The sequence below is a fragment of the Salmo trutta genome, chromosome 32, assembly GCF_901001165.1.
Source record: "Salmo trutta chromosome 32, fSalTru1.1, whole genome shotgun sequence".
Taxonomy (NCBI): domain Eukaryota; kingdom Metazoa; phylum Chordata; class Actinopteri; order Salmoniformes; family Salmonidae; genus Salmo; species Salmo trutta.
Window position 1 is genome coordinate 29094734 of NC_042988.1, and position 21037 is coordinate 29115770.

At 44.0% G+C, this 21037-nt stretch overlaps 3 protein-coding genes across 4 annotated transcripts in view; 1 reads left to right on the plus strand and 2 right to left on the minus strand.

The window, feature by feature from the left end:
- Positions 1-1518, plus strand: part of snu13a (SNU13 homolog, small nuclear ribonucleoprotein a (U4/U6.U5)) — an 11009-nt gene extending 9491 nt beyond the window's left edge. For both annotated transcript variants that reach the window (XM_029728658.1, XM_029728657.1), the window contains exon 4: positions 838-1518. In XM_029728658.1, the coding sequence (XP_029584518.1) occupies positions 838-1100 (263 nt within the window). In that variant the 3' untranslated portion in view covers positions 1101-1518. The remainder of the gene's footprint in view (positions 1-837) is intronic.
- A 156-nt stretch (positions 1519-1674) lies between these two features.
- Positions 1675-11100, minus strand: LOC115171646 (kelch-like protein 20). Its single transcript, XM_029728655.1, has 12 exons — positions 10997-11100; positions 9454-9742; positions 7387-7521; positions 6988-7179; positions 6410-6553; positions 5196-5382; positions 4772-4918; positions 4440-4568; positions 3997-4173; positions 3504-3650; positions 3104-3269; positions 1675-2753 (listed from the first exon to the last, which is right to left on the minus strand). The coding sequence occupies exons 2-12, from the start codon at positions 9721-9723 to the stop codon at positions 2582-2584; spliced, it is 1866 nt and encodes a 621-aa protein (XP_029584515.1). The 5' UTR covers positions 9724-9742; positions 10997-11100; the 3' UTR covers positions 1675-2581.
- Positions 11101-12026: 926 nt separating this feature from the next.
- On the minus strand, positions 12027-19837 carry LOC115171649 (ankyrin repeat and SAM domain-containing protein 4B). The gene is made up of 2 exons (XM_029728659.1): positions 19457-19837; positions 12027-13897 (listed from the first exon to the last, which is right to left on the minus strand). The coding sequence occupies exons 1-2, from the start codon at positions 19615-19617 to the stop codon at positions 12736-12738; spliced, it is 1323 nt and encodes a 440-aa protein (XP_029584519.1). The 5' UTR covers positions 19618-19837; the 3' UTR covers positions 12027-12735.
- Positions 19838-21037: the final 1200 nt, after the last annotated feature.

Genomic DNA, 21037 nt, shown 5'->3' on the forward strand with positions numbered 1-21037 from the left:
TGGTATGGCAGTAGCACCGCCCTCGATCGCATGGCGCTACAGAGGGTTCTGCGGACAGCCCAGTACATTATGGGGGCAGAGCTCCCTTCCATCCAGGACTTCTATATCAGGCGGTGTGAAAAGAAGGCCCGGAAAATCGTCAAGGACCCCAACCACCCAAACCATAGACTATTTACTCAGCTGCCGCATGGCAAGAGGTACCGGTGCATCAAGTCTGACACCAACAGGCTCTTGAACAGCTTCTATCCCCAAGCAAAACAACTGATAAATAGTTAACAAAATAGCTACACGGACCGAGTTTACCTTGTATCTTTATTGGCCTTATATATCAGTATTTGCACTCGCTAAGCACACAGTCACGCCAACACACTCACTCCATTTGGTTGTTCGCACATAATATGCACATGCATTTATACTGACTGTACAGACCTGCACACCCACTCACATGCAAGCTGCTGCTACTCTTAACTTATATCCCATCGCCTAGTCACCTTACCCCTATATATATCTACCACCATCACTCCAGTATCCCTGCACATGTAAATATGGTATTGGAACTGACTTTCTAAATATTTCCTGTATATAGTATGCTTACTTTGTATATTTATCTCGTTCTTTATTTTTTTTCTAGTAATACACTGATTATTGCATTGTTGGGTTTTGAGTTTGTAAAAAAGGCATTTCACATTAACTTGCTACTGTCTAGCTCCTAACGTGTTCGGAGGAAGACCGCATTTCATCCAGACCAGTAATACAATCGACATGCCTCTGGAAAAGTACCGCCTCACAGCTTCAGATTTGTCACTCTCTAACCTCTGCTCGCCCTCTTTCCCCCAGCCACTAAAACACTTAACCGCGGTATTGCTGAGTTCATCGTGATGGCTGCAGACGCAGAGCCCCTGGAGATCATCCTCCACCTGCCACTGCTCTGCGAGGACAAGAACGTGCCCTATGTGTTTGTGCGCTCCAAGCAGGCCCTGGGACGCGCCTGCGGGGTCTCACGCCCAGTCATTGCCACTTCGGTCACCATCAAGGAGGGCTCGCAGCTCAAGCCCCAGATCCAGTCTACCCAGATGGCCATTGAGAGACTGCTGGTGTGAGCAGAGAGCTCAGGATGGGGGTTGTAGGGTTAACGATGGGACAGGCTATGATTTAATGTTGTCCTGCTTTGTTTCATGTCCTGTCAGACTCATGTATAGAAGATTCTATTTTGTAGGGCTGTGTCCATTTTGAAATGTTGGGACAGAATAGGTATATCTGAAGCGTTGGAACAAAAATGGCTTAACTTGTTTTTAACATTGTTGTAAATGTGGCAATTATATATAAAGAGTATACGGGATGTCAAACTAAGCATAGAATCACTTAGCTTTCCTTATGTTGACCGTTTTCCTTCATTTGGTGTGGCCATATTCATTCCAGTATTTGTAGTGTTTCATTTGGGAAACATTCCTACATTGGTTTTAAATTATAATTTGATTAAATACATTGTCACTGTGTAGGTGATGTGTAATTATGGAAGACCCTGTCTCAGTTAAAATGATCCTGTTCAAGTTTCAGCATTGTAATCAAAGGAACCTATATGGGCAGATGGCTGCATGCATGTGGTAAAATGGGTTTAGATCCTGGCATCTATAGGGGGGGACAAGATGCACCCAGAATAGTCAGATTCAGTAATAACATATTGGCATCCATATGCTTTTATTAAATTCACGTTTCCACTTTTACAGAATTAAAATGACTACTGGAAAGCAACATTTACTAAGCAAACCGATTAGACAAATATAAACTAAACCATATAACAGGCAGTCAAAAGGCAATTGTGAACAGACCTAAATTTCGACCTAAATTTCGATGACAAAACACTTCAAACATGTTTGGCTTTTGTTCACTAATTTGTCTCATACTGGTTCACAATGGATTCTTTGGCCAATAAAGAGCATCTTTTATAAAATGGGAAAAATAATGATCTTCCAATTGTAATAAAATGGTCCATCAACTAAAGAAACATCAAATAAATACAAAACGTCACATTACAAAAATACAGTACGATGGTTGTGGAGAGAACATCTCGTTAAGTCACCGTTGTAAGGTGACAGTTCTAATGAAACAGCCTGACCACAAACGTTTACGTAACATTACAAGAGAGGGTTCCATAAGTGGGTGACGAGGGTCATCCATCCTAAATGATACCTTTACCATGGACACAGTGACATATTGCCATGGCAACAGAATGGAACCATGCCATTGAGTAAGAACAGGCTTTCATGGTGAAATAAAGACCACTTTTGTCAGGCTTGCCATTGAGGCAGTCACACAACTGTCCTCCATGAGTTAAGCCTTGAGGCGCAGTGACTTGGCAAGGTCAAGACTCATGAGACAGAATAGCAGCCCTACTAAGGTAGTTAGCTACCCTCTGGCATTCTCTCTGGCACAGAGTGACTTCTGTTCAGCACCTGAACAGCCAGGGTCAGGTTGACTGTTTGGCAGAGATGCATAGTCAGAGCTCTCCAAAAGGTGGCAGTCTGGAGCAATATAAATGAATGGTCTGGAGTTCTCCCTCCATCCGTCTCTCTTTCCCCCCTCAGTCCACAGAGAACTCGGTCTCCGAGGCAGTGCCGGGACGGCTGCCCCCATGGGCATCCTTCCTCAGCTGCAGAGAGACACAGCTCAGCCAGCTCCGGCTGGTGGGCATCTCCCCCACGATCTCCCAGCTGTCTGTCTCCTCACAGTACCGCTCGATGGTGTCGTGGTACCTGGCGGACAGATGGGACAGGTTGCGTAGGCTCTGGTCAAATGTAGTGCACTACATATGGAATAAAGGTGCCATTTCATCAAAAGTAGTGCTATGAATAGGGTGCCATAGGCAGCCCAGATACTTTTCATATTCTCCTTAAAAATATATTTTATAGGCCTTGCACCTGCCAAATAAGGGTCGTATTCGGTAGGCACCAAACGTGAGAAAACCGACTGAAATAGGGAGAGAATACGTCAACTTGTTCAATAACAAACACTTGCTTTCATTTTCTGTTAAACCATTTTGCTCAGGTGTGGCCTAATAAATACAATCAAGCTGAATATGATTAGACATGGGGCTGTCTTTTACCTGTCCCAGCCCTCCTCTCCACCCAGCACGTAGATCTTGCCGTCCACCACGGCCACACCGGGCCGGTAGCGCCTCTCCCTCATATGGGCACACATGGTCCACTGGTTACTCTTGGGGTCGTAACACTCCACCTTGTCTGTGTTCTCTGTGGACGCATGCCAGCCACCTAGGAATGGAATACAGGAGAAAATCCTAATGTATTTTTCCACAGACAATGTGGAAATATCCTCTGGCTTCAAACTAGGGCCTTGCTACTTTTTTCCTGATCAGGTCACGTGTTCAGGGAAAAGTCACTACGTATCAAGCATCTTAGAGTAGGTGTGCTGATCTTGGATCAGGTCCCCCATGTCCATGTAACTGTATTCATTGTGATTTAAAAGTCAAAACTGATCCCTGATACCTATGACGTAGATTTTCCCCTTCAGGGTGCAGGCAGCAGAGCCGGAGCGAGCGATCTGCATGGGGGCCACCTCAGTCCATACAGACGTTTTAGGGTTGTACACCTGGGCCAGGTCTGTGCCGTCACCATCCTCTAGAACAGCACCACCTAGGAGCCAGGAGGACACTGATAAGTTACTATCCAATATTAAAGATGACCTGTAGACAATTCAAACTACCACATAAAGCAATTTCAGAAAAATTATATAAACCAAGCTGAACCTATAGAGTTGCTGTGACTGTCCACAGTAAATACTTTGCCTACATTTATACAGTCATCCCAATTCTGATATTTTTCCCACAAATAGGTCTTTTGACCAATCACATCAGATATTTTTCAGGGCTGATCAGATTGGTCAAAAGACCAATTAATGAAAAAAATATCAGAATTGGGCCGCCTGTGTAGACGCAGCCATAGAGTTCTCTGGAAGTGGGTGAGCAATGATCTCCCCTACCTGTGACATAGAGCAGTCCATCCAGTGCCACCACAGCAGGGCTGGTGACGGCCATCTTGACCGACTCCATGAACTGCCAGGTGTTGGTGTGGGGGTTGTAACACTCTACCGAGTCCAGGCGGGAACGGCCCTCCCAGCCCCCCACCGCAAACACATAGCCATCCAGCATCACCAAACCTGGAGGGGAGGGAGGGGGACATATTCATGGAAGATCCGGCCTGCTCAACTTTAAACAGAGAGGAGTTATCCAATGGAAGTCTATCTTCAATCAGAAGTCTGCCAGCAGTCACAAATGATGTACTGTATTGGCTATTGTTAACCTGACACAAAGTCCCCGGCTGTCCTTCTAACCAGTGTTATGGAATAAAACAAATTTTAACGCTGACATGTCAGACAGTATGTTAAAATGGATAAATAAATGGCTAGAATTGACAGATTTTTACCTAGCTCTGAGCGGGCTACGTTCATGGGGGCCATCTCCAGCCAGGAGTCGAAGCAGGGGTCATAGCGCCACATCTCTCTGCTGGCCGAGCCATCAGGGAACTCCCCTCCAGCCAGGTACAGAGTGGAGCCTGGGGGAGAGAACATGGAGATTGGAATAGATTAGAAAATAATACAATTATTTTGTGAGAAACTGACATTTCTCTTTTCTTCATCTCATTCTCAAGCATTAGGTAAAATGTAACAAAGGTCCTATAACAATCTATAACATACAGTAGTAGGATCCATCTTATCACTAAGTGTTAATATACAAACTAAACCAAATGGTCCTCACCTGAAACCACCAGGCCGTGTTTACTGACAGCGAAGGGCAGGCAGGCCAGACTCTTCCACTGGCTGGTAAGGGGGTCAAAACTCTCCACGCTACGCAGCACCACCTTATCATCCTCTCCCCCCACTGTCACAATCACCTCAGCTGTCCCTGTCACAGAGAGAGGCCAGCAGAGAGGGATGTGACTGGGGAGCCACAGAGACTAGTCCCTTCAGAGAGCTGGTCATTGTATTAAAGGCAGTTGGTAGAACAATCCTCCAGGCATACCAAGGTTTGCGCTTTGGAAAGCTAATTAAAGCGCTAGGCGTGTGGAGGAGTTTGGCAAGTGGGAGGTTAAATGTGTGTGTTCAAGTCCATCTGTTTGTCAGGGTGACAGGGTGTATTTGGAGTGTGTTTATGTGCATGTAGCCATGTGTGTGGTACCTACCTGTGGACCTACGTGGGCGTGCTCGGGGGCAGTAGAGCTCTCCTCGTCGGTCCTGTAGCAGCAGGTAGTCCTTGGCCTCAGAGATGAGCCTCTGACAGCGCTGGGACTCCCGGACCACCTCCAGAGACTCAATCACATCGTGGATGTAGTACGGGCTGATCAGGGGCAGGCGGATGTGCTCCAAGACCTGCCGGGAGACGTGGGTTAGAATGACGACACCATACACTGAAAACAAACACACCCGCACTCACTGGACACAGACACAGGCAGGCATCTCCATCCGAACTCTACAGTTTTATATACACATTAAAACAAGGCCATAGGACCTAACCTTCAATTTAGCTCTTTTAATTTAATGGTTAGGTCCTATTCCATTTTTCCAGAGCGACCTTGATACCTCCAACTTCCACTTAACATGATAGGGTCGCTGACCTCTGACCTATCCAAAATGACACCGACTCACATCTGAGAGGCTCTAAATCCTATTGGTGCCAGGCCAGGGTGACACCTTCCAGGGCCCATGGTTACTACAGGACCATACAATGGGGTTCTAACCTCTATAAGAATATTTTGAAGGTAAATACACAACGCAAAGGATGAGAGGACGAGTGTACTAGACTACTAATGGTCAATAACGAATTGTAAATAGGAGTTGGTTTTCAGTTCAACATCTGTGGAATGTCACTCCTGAACTCAGAGCGACGTGGGCTACATGTGCCACGTTTTCATTGGTCTGTACATTGAGTCGGGAGCAGGATACTGGTTATTTGGCCATTTGCCAAGTTGGACTGCAAGGACTTCTGATTGGTCAACCCCAGGCTAGGTTGGGGGGTTATAAATGACATCCTGTTCTTTTGTTCGGTGGAGAAAAGCTGAGGACAGGGGAGACTGAACATCTGACTCCCAGCATAACATCTTGATTTATCCTCTCTGAATAAACCTATTTTTCTCCCCCTGATTTGCTTTGGAGTTTGTGTTATTGAAGAATAACAAATTTCTAACACCCCTAACGTTTAGTTAACGCTGAGTGACTGACAGCTGGGGTTTCAGACTGTCAGATCTACTGGGGATTCCAGAGCTTAAAACCCCACACACCACAGTCAACTGTAGGGAGGGGCGTAGCACAGAGCTGGACACAATCTGTTGCCTAGATACTGCTCAACACACAGACAAATGGGGGACCACTGCATTGACTGTTGTGTTTCCACGCTGACCTTTTCAAAGCTCTGCCTGCGGGTGGCGCTCTTGTCCAGCCACAGCATGGTGGCCTCGAACACAGTCTCCTCCTTGGCTACGTTCAGGTGGTCGCTGGCGATGATCTCCGTCAGCTTGTCTGCACACAGAGACAGGAACTCCTCCTGGGGGGGGGGGGGGGGGGCAGTGTTCAAAAGAATTTGAAATTTAAAGCTAAAAATTGCATTTCTTATTGGAACAAGTCAAGGTAGTCCCTCCCTGTTTAAGTCTTATTTCTTCCTTTTGTTGCCTAATGAACATGATCCAGGGGTGGCAAGGGGGCCAGCAAGGGGAACAAAAGACAGTTGACTATGATGTCACTTCCCCTTTCTCACATACACAAAGAATGGGAATGTCTAAACAATGAGACATGAGAAATGTCCTCTCCTTCGTCTGCACTGTTCTGAACGAGCAAACACGGGTGAAACCAAATACCTCTCTGGGATCATTGTGTTCAATGCAGCACAGATGAAGGAGAACAGAGGTGAAAAATACATTTGAAACTATTGAGACGCCCCAGGTTTGGACTACACAACCCAGACCTCCTTTCCTATTTCACCTGTTGGCAGACACTGCCGAAGTGCTGGAGGATGTAGTCCATGCTGCGTTTCTCCAGCTCCCTGCAGGAGTGGGCCTCAGCGAAGCAGTGGATGCCCACACAGTTCATCTCATCCATCTGGCGCTCCATGAAGCGGCAGCAGGCTTCACGCACTGCCATCACGTCCAAGAGGTTGGCCGCAGCCAGCAGGGCCTGGGGGTCACAGGTCAATGACATTTGATTTCAAGACAGTCAACTCAGGACATTTATTTAGGAAATGAAAAGTGCCATTTACTGTATTTATAACTAGGAATGAAACTGACTTCAACTCTGGGGTAGTTCAACTTTAATTTAACAACTGCAATGCTAAACGAGAAGCTGACTACAAAGTGAGACAGGAAGACAACGGTTCGACCTCACCTGCACGTTGGCCTTGGAGATGACCACCTCAGCCGTGTAGGCATAGCTGACCAGCATGCCAATCATCTGGGACTCCACCCCGTTGATGGCCACCCGCTCTTGTCTGGACTCCATCAGGTCTGTGGAGAACATGGCCTGGGAAGGGCAGAGCATTAGGACAAGAGAGAAGCAGACTCCTGCCAATGGAAAAGCGCCAACAGCAAATGACCACATTTAAGTACTTCAGGTCTGCAGTGAGTGACAATATAAAAGATGCACGGTCATCAGTAAACTGTATCCATTCAGTAAATGGAATAGTTCAGGAGCAGGGGCACCGTCAGCTTGCTCATCCCCGTTGCACCACTGTATTGCACTCTGGGTCTATGTAGTATAGTAGTTAGAATAATCATTTGGGGGGGGGGGGTGCTTATATTTGTCCTGTTATACACAAGTGTGTAATTTGCATATCCCAACTCCCCCTGAGACACCCGCATGGAGTGGGGTCACGACCATTGTACAGTGCCCCTGGAGCAATTAGGGTTAAGTGCCTCAGGGGCAAGGAGCCTGTGCTCTAGGGCACAGCGACAGTATTTTTTACCTTGTCGGCTCCAGAAGTCCAACGCTCGAGGCCACCGACTTATATTAACGCACAGTCTGACTGTCCGATATGAGTTGGTAAGTGTTAGTGTATCATACGCAAAATTGCCACTGGGGATGAGAGGAACATGTCCCTTCCCCCAATATTCCGAACAGGTTGATTGTAGAATAACAGGACATTTTGATTTAAAACTGCAAAATTCTCATCCTCATGGCAAAATGTGAATTGCATGAGATGAGCTATAAAACAGCACGTTTCTCTCTACCCCATGGAAAATGTGTAGAACTGCACAAAAATTGCTTTAAAACTGCAACATTTTCTCTCAGCCTCATGACAAAATGTGTAGAATAGCATTTATAAAACTGCACTGCATTAGTCGGCCCCGTTCGGACGCACTGAGCCTCCTCTGCTGTCTATACAGGCGCACTATATATTCAATGCATTAGTCCGGCCCTGTTCGGACGCACTGAGCCTCCTCTGCTGTCTATACAGGCGCACTATATATTCGCGCGCCTCCCACTTCAGTACCAGTAAGTGAAATTTTACTAATTTACAGTTTCAATGAAGACTCTCCCCCGACTCTCCCTCTCTAACAGGCATTCAGCCAGTCCTGAGTTCAAGGTATGTTTTAGCTCAACCTCCACCTGTAAACTATGAAAACTACAAAACTTGATAGTCAATGTATGATCAATTTAGCAGATGATATCCTATGTAAATATGAATGTGCATCATCATTATAATAGTACTCAGTCTTCCTCTTTTGTGTATTATTCATATTTTAAATACTTTCATTGATGGTGACTTATCCTTTCACTTATACCGTTTTCAAAGTACCCCTCAAGAGAGGGCATAAATTCATGTCAAACTGTAGAATTGCAGGAACTTTCTTTTTATATGTAAATATTCACAATTATAATAAAACTCAGTCTTGATCTTTTTTGTCTTCTTAATATTTGCCTTGAAATACCTTAATTCATGATGGTGCTGACTTATCCTTCCACTTGTACTGTTTTCAAAATACTCTTCATGAGAGGCATTATAAAGTAATGTCAAACTGTGCACAATTGCAGGAAATGCCTTTTAAAATTTCCACAAAAATTCTGGGGCACGACTCCCAGATCCAACATCTACTGTTTGTCCCCCCCAAATATCTACCCACAATTTAATTTACATTTTAGTCTTTTAGTAGACGCTCTTATCCAAAGCGACTTACAGGAGCAATTAGGGTTAAGTGCCTTGCTCAAGGGCACATCGGCAGATTTTTCACCTAGTTGGTTCGGTGATTCAAACCAGTGACCTTTCGGTTACTGGCCCGATGCTCTTAACCACTAGGCTACCTGCTGCCCTTGTAGTGTATGGAGAAGTAGTGTATGGATTCTATGTCTGCTCTTGGACAATGTATGTTTTTTGTACTCTTGTCCCAGTGATAACTTCAACACTCCCTGTGGGGATGAATAAAGTTGTATTGTACCGTACACCACTGTCCATACCTGGAAGTAGGAGCTAAAGGAAGCCAGTACGATGCGGTGACAGGGGAACTCCTGCCCCCCACAGCACAGTGTCACATCACAGAAGGCATTGTTGAGACGCAGGCTGTTCAGGCCCTCCAGGACCTTGTTGGGGTGCCTGGCCTCCACAAACACATAGTCCTCACTGTCCAGCGAGGCCAGGGGAAAGCCAGAGTCCTCAAGGACAGGAGATGGGGGCAGGAAGAAGGTGGCGGATGTGGCCGAGATGTTCACAGCAATGATTTCGGCCATCCTTTCACTTTAGTCAAGCCTGTAGGGGAGGAAGAGGCAGATAGACTGTAGGCTACAGTCTCTTTACCCAGCAGATCTGACCCACTTGCTTACAGCTGCACTAGGGTCAGACAGCATTCCTGTGTAGATTAAGAAACCGTGGACCTGGCGCGAGATTTGGCTCAGAAAACATACCTCAATCCAGGGATGAGAAATGTGTTGTACTACGAATTGTCCCATTATCCCAACTGTTACACTGACGTCATGCTAGTTATAGGTAGTCACAGCAACCATTATGGAATGGCATGGCGCATTGAACAACAAAATGGCTGCTATGTCTTCTGCTATCTAGCATGAGGACAAAAATGACACTTTTCCAGAAAAACTAGCAGTAATTCAATCTTCTCAGTTGGGATAATGGGACAATTCGGAGTACAACGCATTTCTCATCCCCCCAGGTCTGCTACGCACAGCAATGCCATTCGACTCCAAAATGTTGCAATAATGTGTATAACAACTCCATATAGCTCTGCATTGACATGACTGGTTGGCGGTATATCCTGTATAAACACAAACTCCCTTCCTTGCCAGTTCTGAGAATTGCAAGAAGTATGAATGCCTTGACTTCTGCAGAGCCACATCGGAGTAAATGCTGTGATTGACTGAGCATGCAGAGCCTTTAAAAATCGACACAGGAATGCTGTCCAACCCTAGAGCAGCTTTAAGCAAGCCGGTCGAATCTGCTGGCTACAGTCTATTTTTCCCCAGCTTGCCTGTCAAGAATATTTTCAGTCCACTGGGGCAACAGTCTCCTCTCATATACTGGCCTCTCCATAGCAAATACAATAATACAAAATAAAAAAATAAGTAAGGTTAGTGAGGGAATTCATAGCAGCATCACAAGTGTCTAGTACAATTTCAAGACCAGATAACGCCATTCCTGTTCACACAACATAATACTGTAGGAATTACATTTCCCCCTTGTTATGGCAATTACACAATTTTCAACCAATGCAATAATTTTGAGGACGCAAACTGATTCCTTCGATTGAAATAGTGCATTGAAACTGAAATTAGAACACTACATATACAATGAATCTGATTAAAACACTAACAAGCTAGTTTGTTATTGCCGAAGATTTCTGGAAAGCGCTCAGACTGACTGACACTGCTGACAACTGCTAAGTTAAATGATGACCGACACTTGCCTCCTAAAATTGTTATTTATTGCCCAAAATCTAAGACTGCAGACCATGCACTTCTACCCTGACATCGTGATAATATGTTACATTACCTGATAAACATTGCCGCATCAATAGAACAATCCAAATTTGTCAGGTCTCGACCGAATTTTTTTTAAGAGTCGTGACCACCAGACGACATGTCTTCTTTTCTCTCTGTATTACTTTCTCAGCAGAGTGAAACAGAGCTCCTTATCGCCTCCTGCTGTTTAGGTCCTCGAAGGTCCTTGCTTGGTTACACCGATAGAGATGTAAGGTTGCACCCTAAAAGGTTGATCCATCATGTACCTGTTCAAAGTATAATGTAATAAAACACATTTTGTGTATATCAGTTAGTCACAGTGTATTATTTATCTAATTTGAAGCTCCACCTAGGTGTAACTCCACATATTATCACCAATAGCCATAATACCACTCCAGTGACTCATGGTTACATCAGAGATAGACTTTGTAAATGTCAGTGGTGATCCTATGCAATGTATGATATGGTCAGATTTCATATAATGACCAAACTCTGCATACTGGCACATACAAGACTGGTTGCACAACCATTCGGATGGCCTTACTATAAAGTTTCATGCGGAAAACAGTTTAGACTTAAGCGATACTTCATCATCATGACAATGACAAGTTGTCCACCAGACACAACCCATGTAGATAACTGGCTTGAACTTGTCTTCTCCCTCTCTCTGTGTCCTCTCCATTGAAGCCAGAATCAAAAGCTTTCCGTCTGACTGCTGGTGCATGGGACTCCTCCTCCCTTCATTGCCTGGTTGACTGGGTCAGAAGGATCTCCTGACCATGGCCTGCTAGGATTCCTTCTGTCTGCCTCTCTATCAAATCAGCTGTGTGTCTAATAAACATTTAAGATCTTTTTTTAATTGGCTGGCAACAAAGGCTAGATTCACATTACTAGGGCTCAGAGATTTTCCTGGTTAGGTCACCTGGTAAGGAGAAACTCATGGCTCACTACAGTTTAGCATGGTATTTATCTACTTCACTAGTGATTCAGAACTTTCAAGTGCCCAAAAATCCAGCCAGAGAAAATGTATGCATGCAACTCACATGGAAGAATTGATCAACTGATTTAAAAACGTGATTTATTTTGGTTGTCATACCTTTTTTTTATCAATGTACAAATCACAACAATTAAAATTCACATACAAAATGGCACAACTGAATTCATCACAATATCGTCTCCTTTCTATCAATCATCAAAGGAGGGAACAAGAAAATCAAGATCAGAACAGTTTCCACTTAATAGGCTCTTACATTACATCATTACTCAAAATGAGTTGTGTGCTTCTCAGAGACATGCCAAAAAGAGCATGCAGCTCAAATTATGTTTGAAATCTGACAGTGTTTCTTCCTTCATGAATTATTATTGCAAGATGGTGATTGGTAGTGGTTGTGGTGGTGTTATTGCCACTCCATTAATCTAAATGACATTCCTGCTCAGTTCAACCATCGCCGATTATCTCATCACAGTGCCAGGCTTATCCAGCCCGTTGAACCCCCCACTGTTTTGGGTGAATCAATGGTAACTTTAGCTTGTGGCGGCTATAGCAAAGTAATGAAGGGCTGCAGTCACTCCTAGTCCAAGGTAAGAGAAAGATTAAAGAATTTGTCTTTAAAGGATAGAAAACCAGGATATGTATTTCCACTTCAAACTCTCAACTTTGCATCAGTGTTCTTTACATTCAAAAGTATTGTCACTCTACATCCTCCTACTTGCATCCATCCTACTTTCTCCATTCAGCCATATTCAACCACCTCCAATATCATCCTTTCATCACAGGAAGCTGTCCTTGATGGCGCCAGGTTTCTCCAGTGCACTTTTCCGGCGAGCGGCAGCTTCCAGGATCTTCTTGCGGGGCCCCAGTTGGATGCGGATGCCCTTGAGGTCGTCGTCGGAACAGAGCATCAGCGCCTCCAGGTCCAGCTGTTCGCGGGTGAAGGCTGGGGAGAAGTCTGGCAGGGAGATGGATGAGAGGAAGGCATCCAGCGGGGAAGTCTCCTCATCCTGGTCGTCATCCAGGCCGATCTCCTCCTGGTTCCAGGGCAGGTCGCCATCCTCCTCGTCCTCAACAAAACCTGTGTCCTCCCCTTCTGTGTCGAACCCCTCCCTGCGGATGAGGAAGCCCAGGTTTTCATTGTTCCCACTGGGGAAGTCGTCGGGCTCTATCCCCATCTCCATGGAGAAGTTCTTCCTGAAGACCATGTTCCCCAGGCCGGGCCGTTTGAAGATGGACTCCTTGGCTCCTGGGCCATCTCCTCCTTCGTCATCGTCATTAACTTCATCATCTGTGAATCTTCTCATCCCTCCGTCCTCTTCCTCATCGATCTCGTCCTGCTCGGAGAAAACGCCCATGAACTCAGGCTTCCCAGAGAGGGTGCCGTTCTCCTGCTTGACGAAGATGACGTTCCCGTCTCTTACCACCTTCTCCGTCGTTCCTTTATCCTTTTTCCCGAATATCCTCTGGAGGGTCCCCTTCGACCGGGCCGTAAGCGAGCCTGAGGTATCGGAGGCGATCAGCTTGGAGAACTGCTCATTCACACTGTTGATGGTGCCCATCTTGGAGAACGACGGAGATGCCGTGCTGGCCTCTGACACTGACCCTTGGTACATCTTATCCATCTTGCTCTTGTGCCTTTTTTTGACCCTCTCACACAGCTTCACCCGTGTTTCAGCCTCTTTGGTGGCCTCCTTCTTCAGCCTGGCCACTTTCTTGGCATTCTGGATGGTCTGCTGTGATGCCGCACTGTCCAGGAATCGCACGCAGTCCATGCGGTCGCCCGACGCTGCCACGTCCATAGCTGTGTGGAAGTCGTTGTCCTGGGAGAAGAGGTTGGCGCCGAAGTTGACCAGGAAGCTGAGGATGTGCATGTGACCGTTGGTGGCGGCGTGGTGCAGCGGCGTGTTGCCCCAGATGTCGCTCCTGTTGGGGTCCCCTCTGAAAGAACACAGAAACATCTGTCAATCAATCAACAAACCAATTAATCAACCAACCAATCATACATTTCTATGACACAAGATTAGATCAAATATGTTTTATCTCTGTAATTTCTGTTCAGCTTTGGCTCATCATTGTAGGTGTGAAAGGTAGGCAGTTGGACAAGTTTTATGTTGTAAGTAAAAAAGTCACACCAGATGAGTACATGGACAAGGCTGCACTGAAGGAAAGCCTTTGTTCAACTAGGAAAACTGACTTTGGTATGTTTGCTTTTAGATTATTCCACAGTTTTTCTGTGTGTATTTCTTTCCAAACACTGAAATGTCATTATTGACTCCCTGATTTGAAGTTATGGAATTCATCTTGATGATTTGTGTAATCATCGCTTTCTGGAATGATGGTGATGCTACCAGATTGTCTTTGTCCCTCTCCTGCTTCTCCACCACAGAGCAGTCTCGGGTACAGTAGGCCTACTCTACACCTTCACTGTGTGTGTGTGTTCATTTATTGACAGCGCCCAGTCTGAGGTTTCTTTCTCTTTTTACTCTCGGATCTGAACGGGTCTCTAGGATCTGAACCGGCACGTGTCTGTTTGGGTTTGTTTTTCAACAGGCCTTTTTCAGAACTGGTCTGACTGTCCTGGGTTCCATTCGGAACGGGTATCTGTTTTTGTTTGTTGATGATGCATTTTGGATCGGGTAGGAAAGCCACAGATCCATTGTGCAACTTTTTAGACCTGTGAAGACCTTTACCTCAAACCCGGTATCAATGCTGAGGATATGAGAGTGGAGTGGTTTAGACTGCCCCACCCAGGCTCTGCTGTTCATCTTTACCAATACTGAAGAGACAACTATAAGGATCAGATGATCTCCTACAGGGGAAGTACAGCACTGTTTAAAGACAAACTGAAAAGATGCAACACCTCCATGAAACTGACCAGGGTACAAGGCAATGATGATGGATTTTTGCAAGTACTTTACTAAGACAAAGTCCGGGTATGATGATCTCACCGTTGAAGTCCGTATTAAAGGTAAGGTTACATTTTCTGTCAAATGCAATAACCTATACAGTCTGCATTATAACATGTATTAATTTTCTCAAAACCTCACTTCAGTATTTTAAATCCTGTATATCTTTGTGTCTGTAGCTGTTGGATCCCAGCCAGTGATCTCAAATGAGGAGCTGAGAAGGGTAGCCATCGTTCTGAGGTGTAAATCTAAAGGCTGGTATCCAGGACAGTGAGGGAACCAAGGGAGCCAAATTGTATGGTTGGTATTCAGAAATACAAAGGAACACTGAGGGATTCTACTCTGCCAAACTAAAGGTCACTCAACAGGAGACAAACAGAAACCGATTTGATATGTATTGTTCAACAGAGCCTGCTCAATGAAATGAGGAAGACAGAATGTCACATCCCTAGTCAGCTGTTCCAGTGTGTTAAGTACAGTCGTGGCCAAAGGTTTTGAGAATGACACTAATATTAATTTGCATATACTCCAGAATGTTATGAAGAGTGATCAGATGAATTGCAATTAATTGCAAAGTCCCTCTTTGCCATGCAAATGAACTGAATCCCCAAAAAACATTTCCACTGCATTTCAGCCCTGCCACAAAAGGACCAGCTGACATCATGTCAGTGATTCTCTCATTAACACAGGTGTGAGTGTTGAAGAGGAGAAGGCTGGAGATCACTCTGTCATGCTGATTGAGTTTGAATAACAGACTGGAAGCTTCAAAAGGAGGGTGGTGCTTGGAATCATTGTTCTTCCTCTATCAACCATGGTTACCTCCAAGGAAACACGTGCCGTCATCATTGCTTTGCACAAAAAGGGCTTCACAGGCAAGGATATTGCTGCCAGTAAGATTGCACCTAAATCAACCATTTATCGGATCATCAAGAACTTCAAGGAGAGCGGTTCAATTGTTGTGAAGAAGGCTTCAGGGCGCCCAAGAAAGTCCAGCAAGCGCCAGGACCGTCTCCTAAAGTTGATTCAGCTGCGGGATCGGGGCACCACCAGTACAGAGCTTGCTCAGGAATGGCAGCAGGCAGGTGTGAGTGCCTCTGCACGCACAGTGAGGCGAAGACTTTTGGAGGATGGCCTGGTGTCGTCAAGAAGGACAGCAAAGAAGCCACTTCTCTCCAGGAAAAACATCAGGGACAGACTGATATTCTGCAAAAGGTACAGGGATTGGACTGCTGAGGACTAGGGGTAAAGTCATTTTCTCTGATGAATCCCCTTTCCGATTGTTTGGGGCATCCGGAAAAAAGCTTGTCCAGAGAAGACAAGGTGATCGCTACCATCAGTCTTGTGTCATGCCAACAGTAAAGCATTGTGAGACCATTCATGTGTGGGATTGCTTCTCAGCCAAGGGAGTAGGCTCACTCACAATTTTGCCTAAGAACACTGCCATGAATAAAGAATGGTACCAACACATCCCCCGAGGGCAACTTCTCCCAAACATCCAGGAACAGTTTGGTGACGAACAATGCCTTTTCCAGCATGATGGAGCACCTTGCCATAAGGCAAAAGTGATAAACTAAGTGGCTCGGGGAACAAAACATCGATATTCTGGGTCCATGGCCAGGAAACTCCCCAGACCTTAATCCCCTTAAAAACTTGTGGTCAATCCTCAAGAGGCGGTGGACAAACAAAAACCCAGAGATTCTGACAAACTCCAAGAATTGATTACGCAAGAATGGGCTGCCATCAGTCAGGATGTGGCCCAGAAGTGAATTGACAGCATGCCAGGGCAGATTGCAGAGGTCTTGAAAAAGAAGGGTCAACACTGCAAATATTGACTCTTTGCATCAACTTAATGTGATTGTCAATAAAAGCCTTTGGCACTTATGAAATGCTTGAAATTATACTTCAGTATTCCATAGTAACATCTGACAAAAATATCTAAAGATACTGAAGCAGCAAACTTTGTGGAAATTAATATTTGTGTCATTCTCAAAACTTTTGGCCACGACTGTACATATGTGAAGATGAAAATCATTAAGGGATATTTTGGGGGTGCTCTCTAGTGTTTCTCTTGCTGGTGGCTTCTACTGTGATTGGACTATCTGTGACCATCTGCCGTCTAAAATATAAAGGATCAAGTTAAACAGCAGTGGGATGACCTCACTCAGGAAAATTAAAACCTCACCAAGGAACTACTTCTAGTCAAAGATTAATACATTTTAGCTCATGGTGAGCGAAGGGGTCTCATTCAGGAGAGGGATCGTGTCAAAGAAGACCTCAACTGTCAGCTGAAAAACCTAACTGAGGAGCAGGATCAGATCAAAGATGACCTCAATCGTCAGCTGATTGTACTCTTTAATCAGTTAGACTTGTGAACAGGAAGTGGTCATAATCTTGAAACCATCCAAAAACATTCAGTGGATGTGACTCTAGACCCTGATACGGCACATTACCATCTCATTCTATCTGAGGATGGAAACAAGTGGAACGTGGAAATATACATCAGACACTGCCAAACCAGAGAGGTTTGATACTTTTCTCAGTGTCCTGAGAAAAGGAGGCTTTTCCTCTGGAAGATTTTACTATGAGGTGCAGGTTAAGGGGAAGACTGAATTGGATTTAGGAGTGGCCAGAGAGCCCATCAACAGGAAGGGGATGAGAACACTGAGGATGGATCCTGGATTTTGTGGCTGAGGAATGGGAATGAGTACATAATTCACACTAATCTTCCTGTCTCGCTCTCCCTGAGAGAGAAGCCCCCAGAAGGTGGGGGTATTTGTGGATCATGAGAAGGGTCAGGTCTTCATCTACAATGTGGAGGCCAGGTCTCATATCTACTCTTTCACCGGCTCCACCTTCACTGAGAAACAATATCCTATCTCCAGCCCCTGTTGTAAAGATGGCGGTAAAAAACATAAACCTACTGATCATCTCTCCTGTAGAAAATACTGACACTGACTGATTCTATAATTCTATAAAAGGCATTTAAATATTTTGTCTTGCCCATTCACTATCTGAATGGCACACATACACAATCCATGTCTAATTGTCTCAAGGTTTAAAAATCCTTCTTTAACCTGTCTCCTCCCCTTCATCTACACTGATTGAAGTGGATTTAACAGGTGACATCAATAACGCATCATAGCTTTCACCTGGATTCAGGTGCTTCTAATGTTTTGTACACTCAGTGTCTATAGACATGTATACATATTAACACATATGTCCATATCAACATGAATCTAACAATACAATATAATCAACAACACTTGAAAACTGAATAATGAGTCATTAATTGATGTTGTATAATAGCATTCCTATAATAAATGAATGAAAAAGGACTGTCACCAACGCAATACTCATGAAGTACAAACTAACCCTTCCTTATGGGTTAATTGGTAAGCCATTAAGAACAAAAGTCCTCCTTTGTTCCATCACTACCTCTATAAAACTCCCGATTGCAGTATCTTAGCAACAGGTGATCATAAAACCGAGTTTGTTGAAATTGGTCTGTTTTTTTCCTGCAGTATGAAAGCAGGGGAAAGCTGTTAAGGGAATGAAGGGCTCTATTGTTTGTCATTAATTACATAATTCCCCTTGGCTGATTAAATATTTGGCTCTGCTCATGGGAAAATGTGGTCTAAAAGGCTGTGGGGGGACAGTTTCAGAGTGGCATGCATGTCTTATGCACAAAAATAACATGGGTGAAATGTGACATAGACATACAGTACATTGTAGAATATAGTTAAAATATCAGATGCATTCAGTCACCATTTGAGGACGGTGGTTTAAGTTGATAGAGAAACGTGTGAGGTTGAAACCCATGTGACACAGCTAACCTCACCTATACATTTTTAATGAGGATAGTCTATAGTCGGTTTATGGGCATCAGGAATGAGGTGATGGGCATTCCTTTTATCACATGAATTAACAATAAAGTACACCTTTGCTCTTCGTTCAAGTATTTGTTTTGGAAACAAGCAGCAGTGCTGGGAATAGGATCAGCATTAGGCCACTTCTGGACTTTTATCCTCCAACTGCATTCCTCCCAACAAAACATGTCATCAATATTAAAGGAGATACAATATTACAGTATTCATTGGATTGGTACTATAGGTTTTGTGACTATTTTGTAGGTTACTGGAGGACGCCTTTTATTGTTGTGTTTTAGCAACTCATCAATGTAGATTGGAAATATCAGTCCTCATACGAGGAATAAGTTACTGACAGTAATGGACATGGACTAGGAAGAGGTTAAAAGGTCAACCATAACCTATAGCTTCTATCCTTCCTCCTCATGTCAGGCAGAGTTTATGCTATTTTTTCATTGGATTAGAAGTTAATTGATCTAAACATACATAGGTTAAATTAAATCAAAAGAGATCCAAATAAATTCACATTCTAATAGTTTAGACTTAGTTAAATCAGTTAACTACTATGAGAAAAATCATTTCTAAATTAGGTTTCAATTGATTGTAATTAGTGATTGTAAAAATGTCACAATAGGTATATATTGCTAATATACCACTTCTAAACTATTTTGGGATGTTAGGTATGGGAAGGTAGGCTATGACTTCTGAATATCAATTGCACTCACCCTCGGCTACATATAAGTTGAAGGGCCTCGACTTGTCCATGAAAAGCAGCCCATAGCGTAGGCGTCATCCCGTCCTCGTCCGGAGAATTCAGGTCTTTCCTGGTGGCCTCTTTCAAGAGGTCCAGGTAGCCATCGATCGCTGCTTTGTGGTACCTAGACATGTTTACTCTGTGTTTAGAACACTACACTGTAAAATGAAATAAAAAGGCACGTATTTTAGCAGAAATCTGGCATTTTGTTCTTCCTTCCAGCGCGTTGGAGCGCCACAATTGCGCATTGGAGATGTGAGTGGTTTGGTCAGAGCGCTGGGCGTCATCATATCGGTGGAACTCACTGCCATAAAACAAAAGCAAAGTCCATATGCGATTTGTCATGCTGTCCCATTGAGGATATTCAGGAATCTACAATTAATATGCTGAGAGAAGTTATTAGGCTACTGTATAGGCCTAGGTTACAAGTTGCCAAATGATGGAATGGCAATGACAGAGACAATATATAGTCAAAATATGTTAAATGAATTGTGCATATATATATCAGTAGGCTTTTATTAATAAAATGTCATGAGGTCATAAACAGGACAGTGGCAGGGGCGAAAATCTGATATCAACTTTGGAGGGGACAATTACATTACATTTTCTCAAGAGCAATTCCTGAGGGGGACACCAAAAGTAGTGCTGTAACACACAGCCTACATTGTAATATGGTAAATGTATATTGAGAAATAAGGTGTTTGCCGTACACCTAACTACCGGTACCCAAAACTACACAACTAATCACAACAGCAATACCATTGCCTTTAACAAATCTTAGTTCAGTCACCAGTTTAAGTTGAGAGTGGGGGTATCCATGGCATTTTCCAATTATGTTCCTATTTTACAAGTAAAAAAAAAAATGGAGAACCTTTCATAATGTTGCCAAACAAAGACTCAACAAACTTACCTGAGACTCCCTGTCTCTGCCAGTCTGTCCCTGCATATCTGTCCCCGACTCTGCCAGTCTGTGTGCCATCTGTTGCCTGCTCTGCCTAATGACATCATTGTGAAACATTTCCATTAGAATTTCATTTCTTTCTTATGAACATTTTATCAACTAGTCTTTGAGATATTAGGCTACTAGGGTTCTTACTTTGCGTTTTGGTGTACTGAAAAATACTCTGATGTCCGTATTTTATTTTTCTGCCATTTTTCTACCTGGCTGGCTACACACACACACCGTGTGTAGGTTATTTACAGTAGGAGATGGGCTTCTATCATCTTGTCTTTTATCATTCTATTTGGGCATCGATCTAAAAGGTAGCTAGCAAATGTGAAACGGATTAAAATGACAAGAGTTGACAGCTGTATGAGTTCACCATTTACACAACATATGCTGCAACCTTTTTGTAATTTTAATAGTTTGTTTCATATTGGCTGGCTTCCAACAATAGCTGAATTTGCAAAGCTAACGAGCACCAATTCCGTTTCAGTGGTGTTTGCTATAATCTTTGCTACCCGGGTTAAATAAAGGTGAAATAAAAGAAAGAAAGAAAAGTTCCCTTGCGACAATTTAGCTTTTGCAACGAGACCATTAAATATATTTAAG

Coding starts and splice junctions, on each gene's coding strand:
- LOC115171649 (XM_029728659.1), bottom strand. CDS start 19,617: ATGTCTAGGTACCACAAAGCAGCGATCGATGGCTACCTGGACCTCTTG. Junction 13,898..19,456: donor CAACTTATATGTAGCCGAGG/GTGAGTGCAATT, acceptor GTGTTCTTTCAG/AGGGGACCCCAACAGGAGCG.
- LOC115171646 (XM_029728655.1), bottom strand. CDS start 9,723: ATGGCCGAAATCATTGCTGTGAACATCTCGGCCACATCCGCCACCTTC. Junction 3,651..3,996: donor TGGACTGCTCTATGTCACAG/GTAGGGGAGATC, acceptor CCTGGCTCCTAG/GTGGTGCTGTTCTAGAGGAT. Junction 3,270..3,503: donor GGGGAAAATCTACGTCATAG/GTATCAGGGATC, acceptor TTCCATTCCTAG/GTGGCTGGCATGCGTCCACA.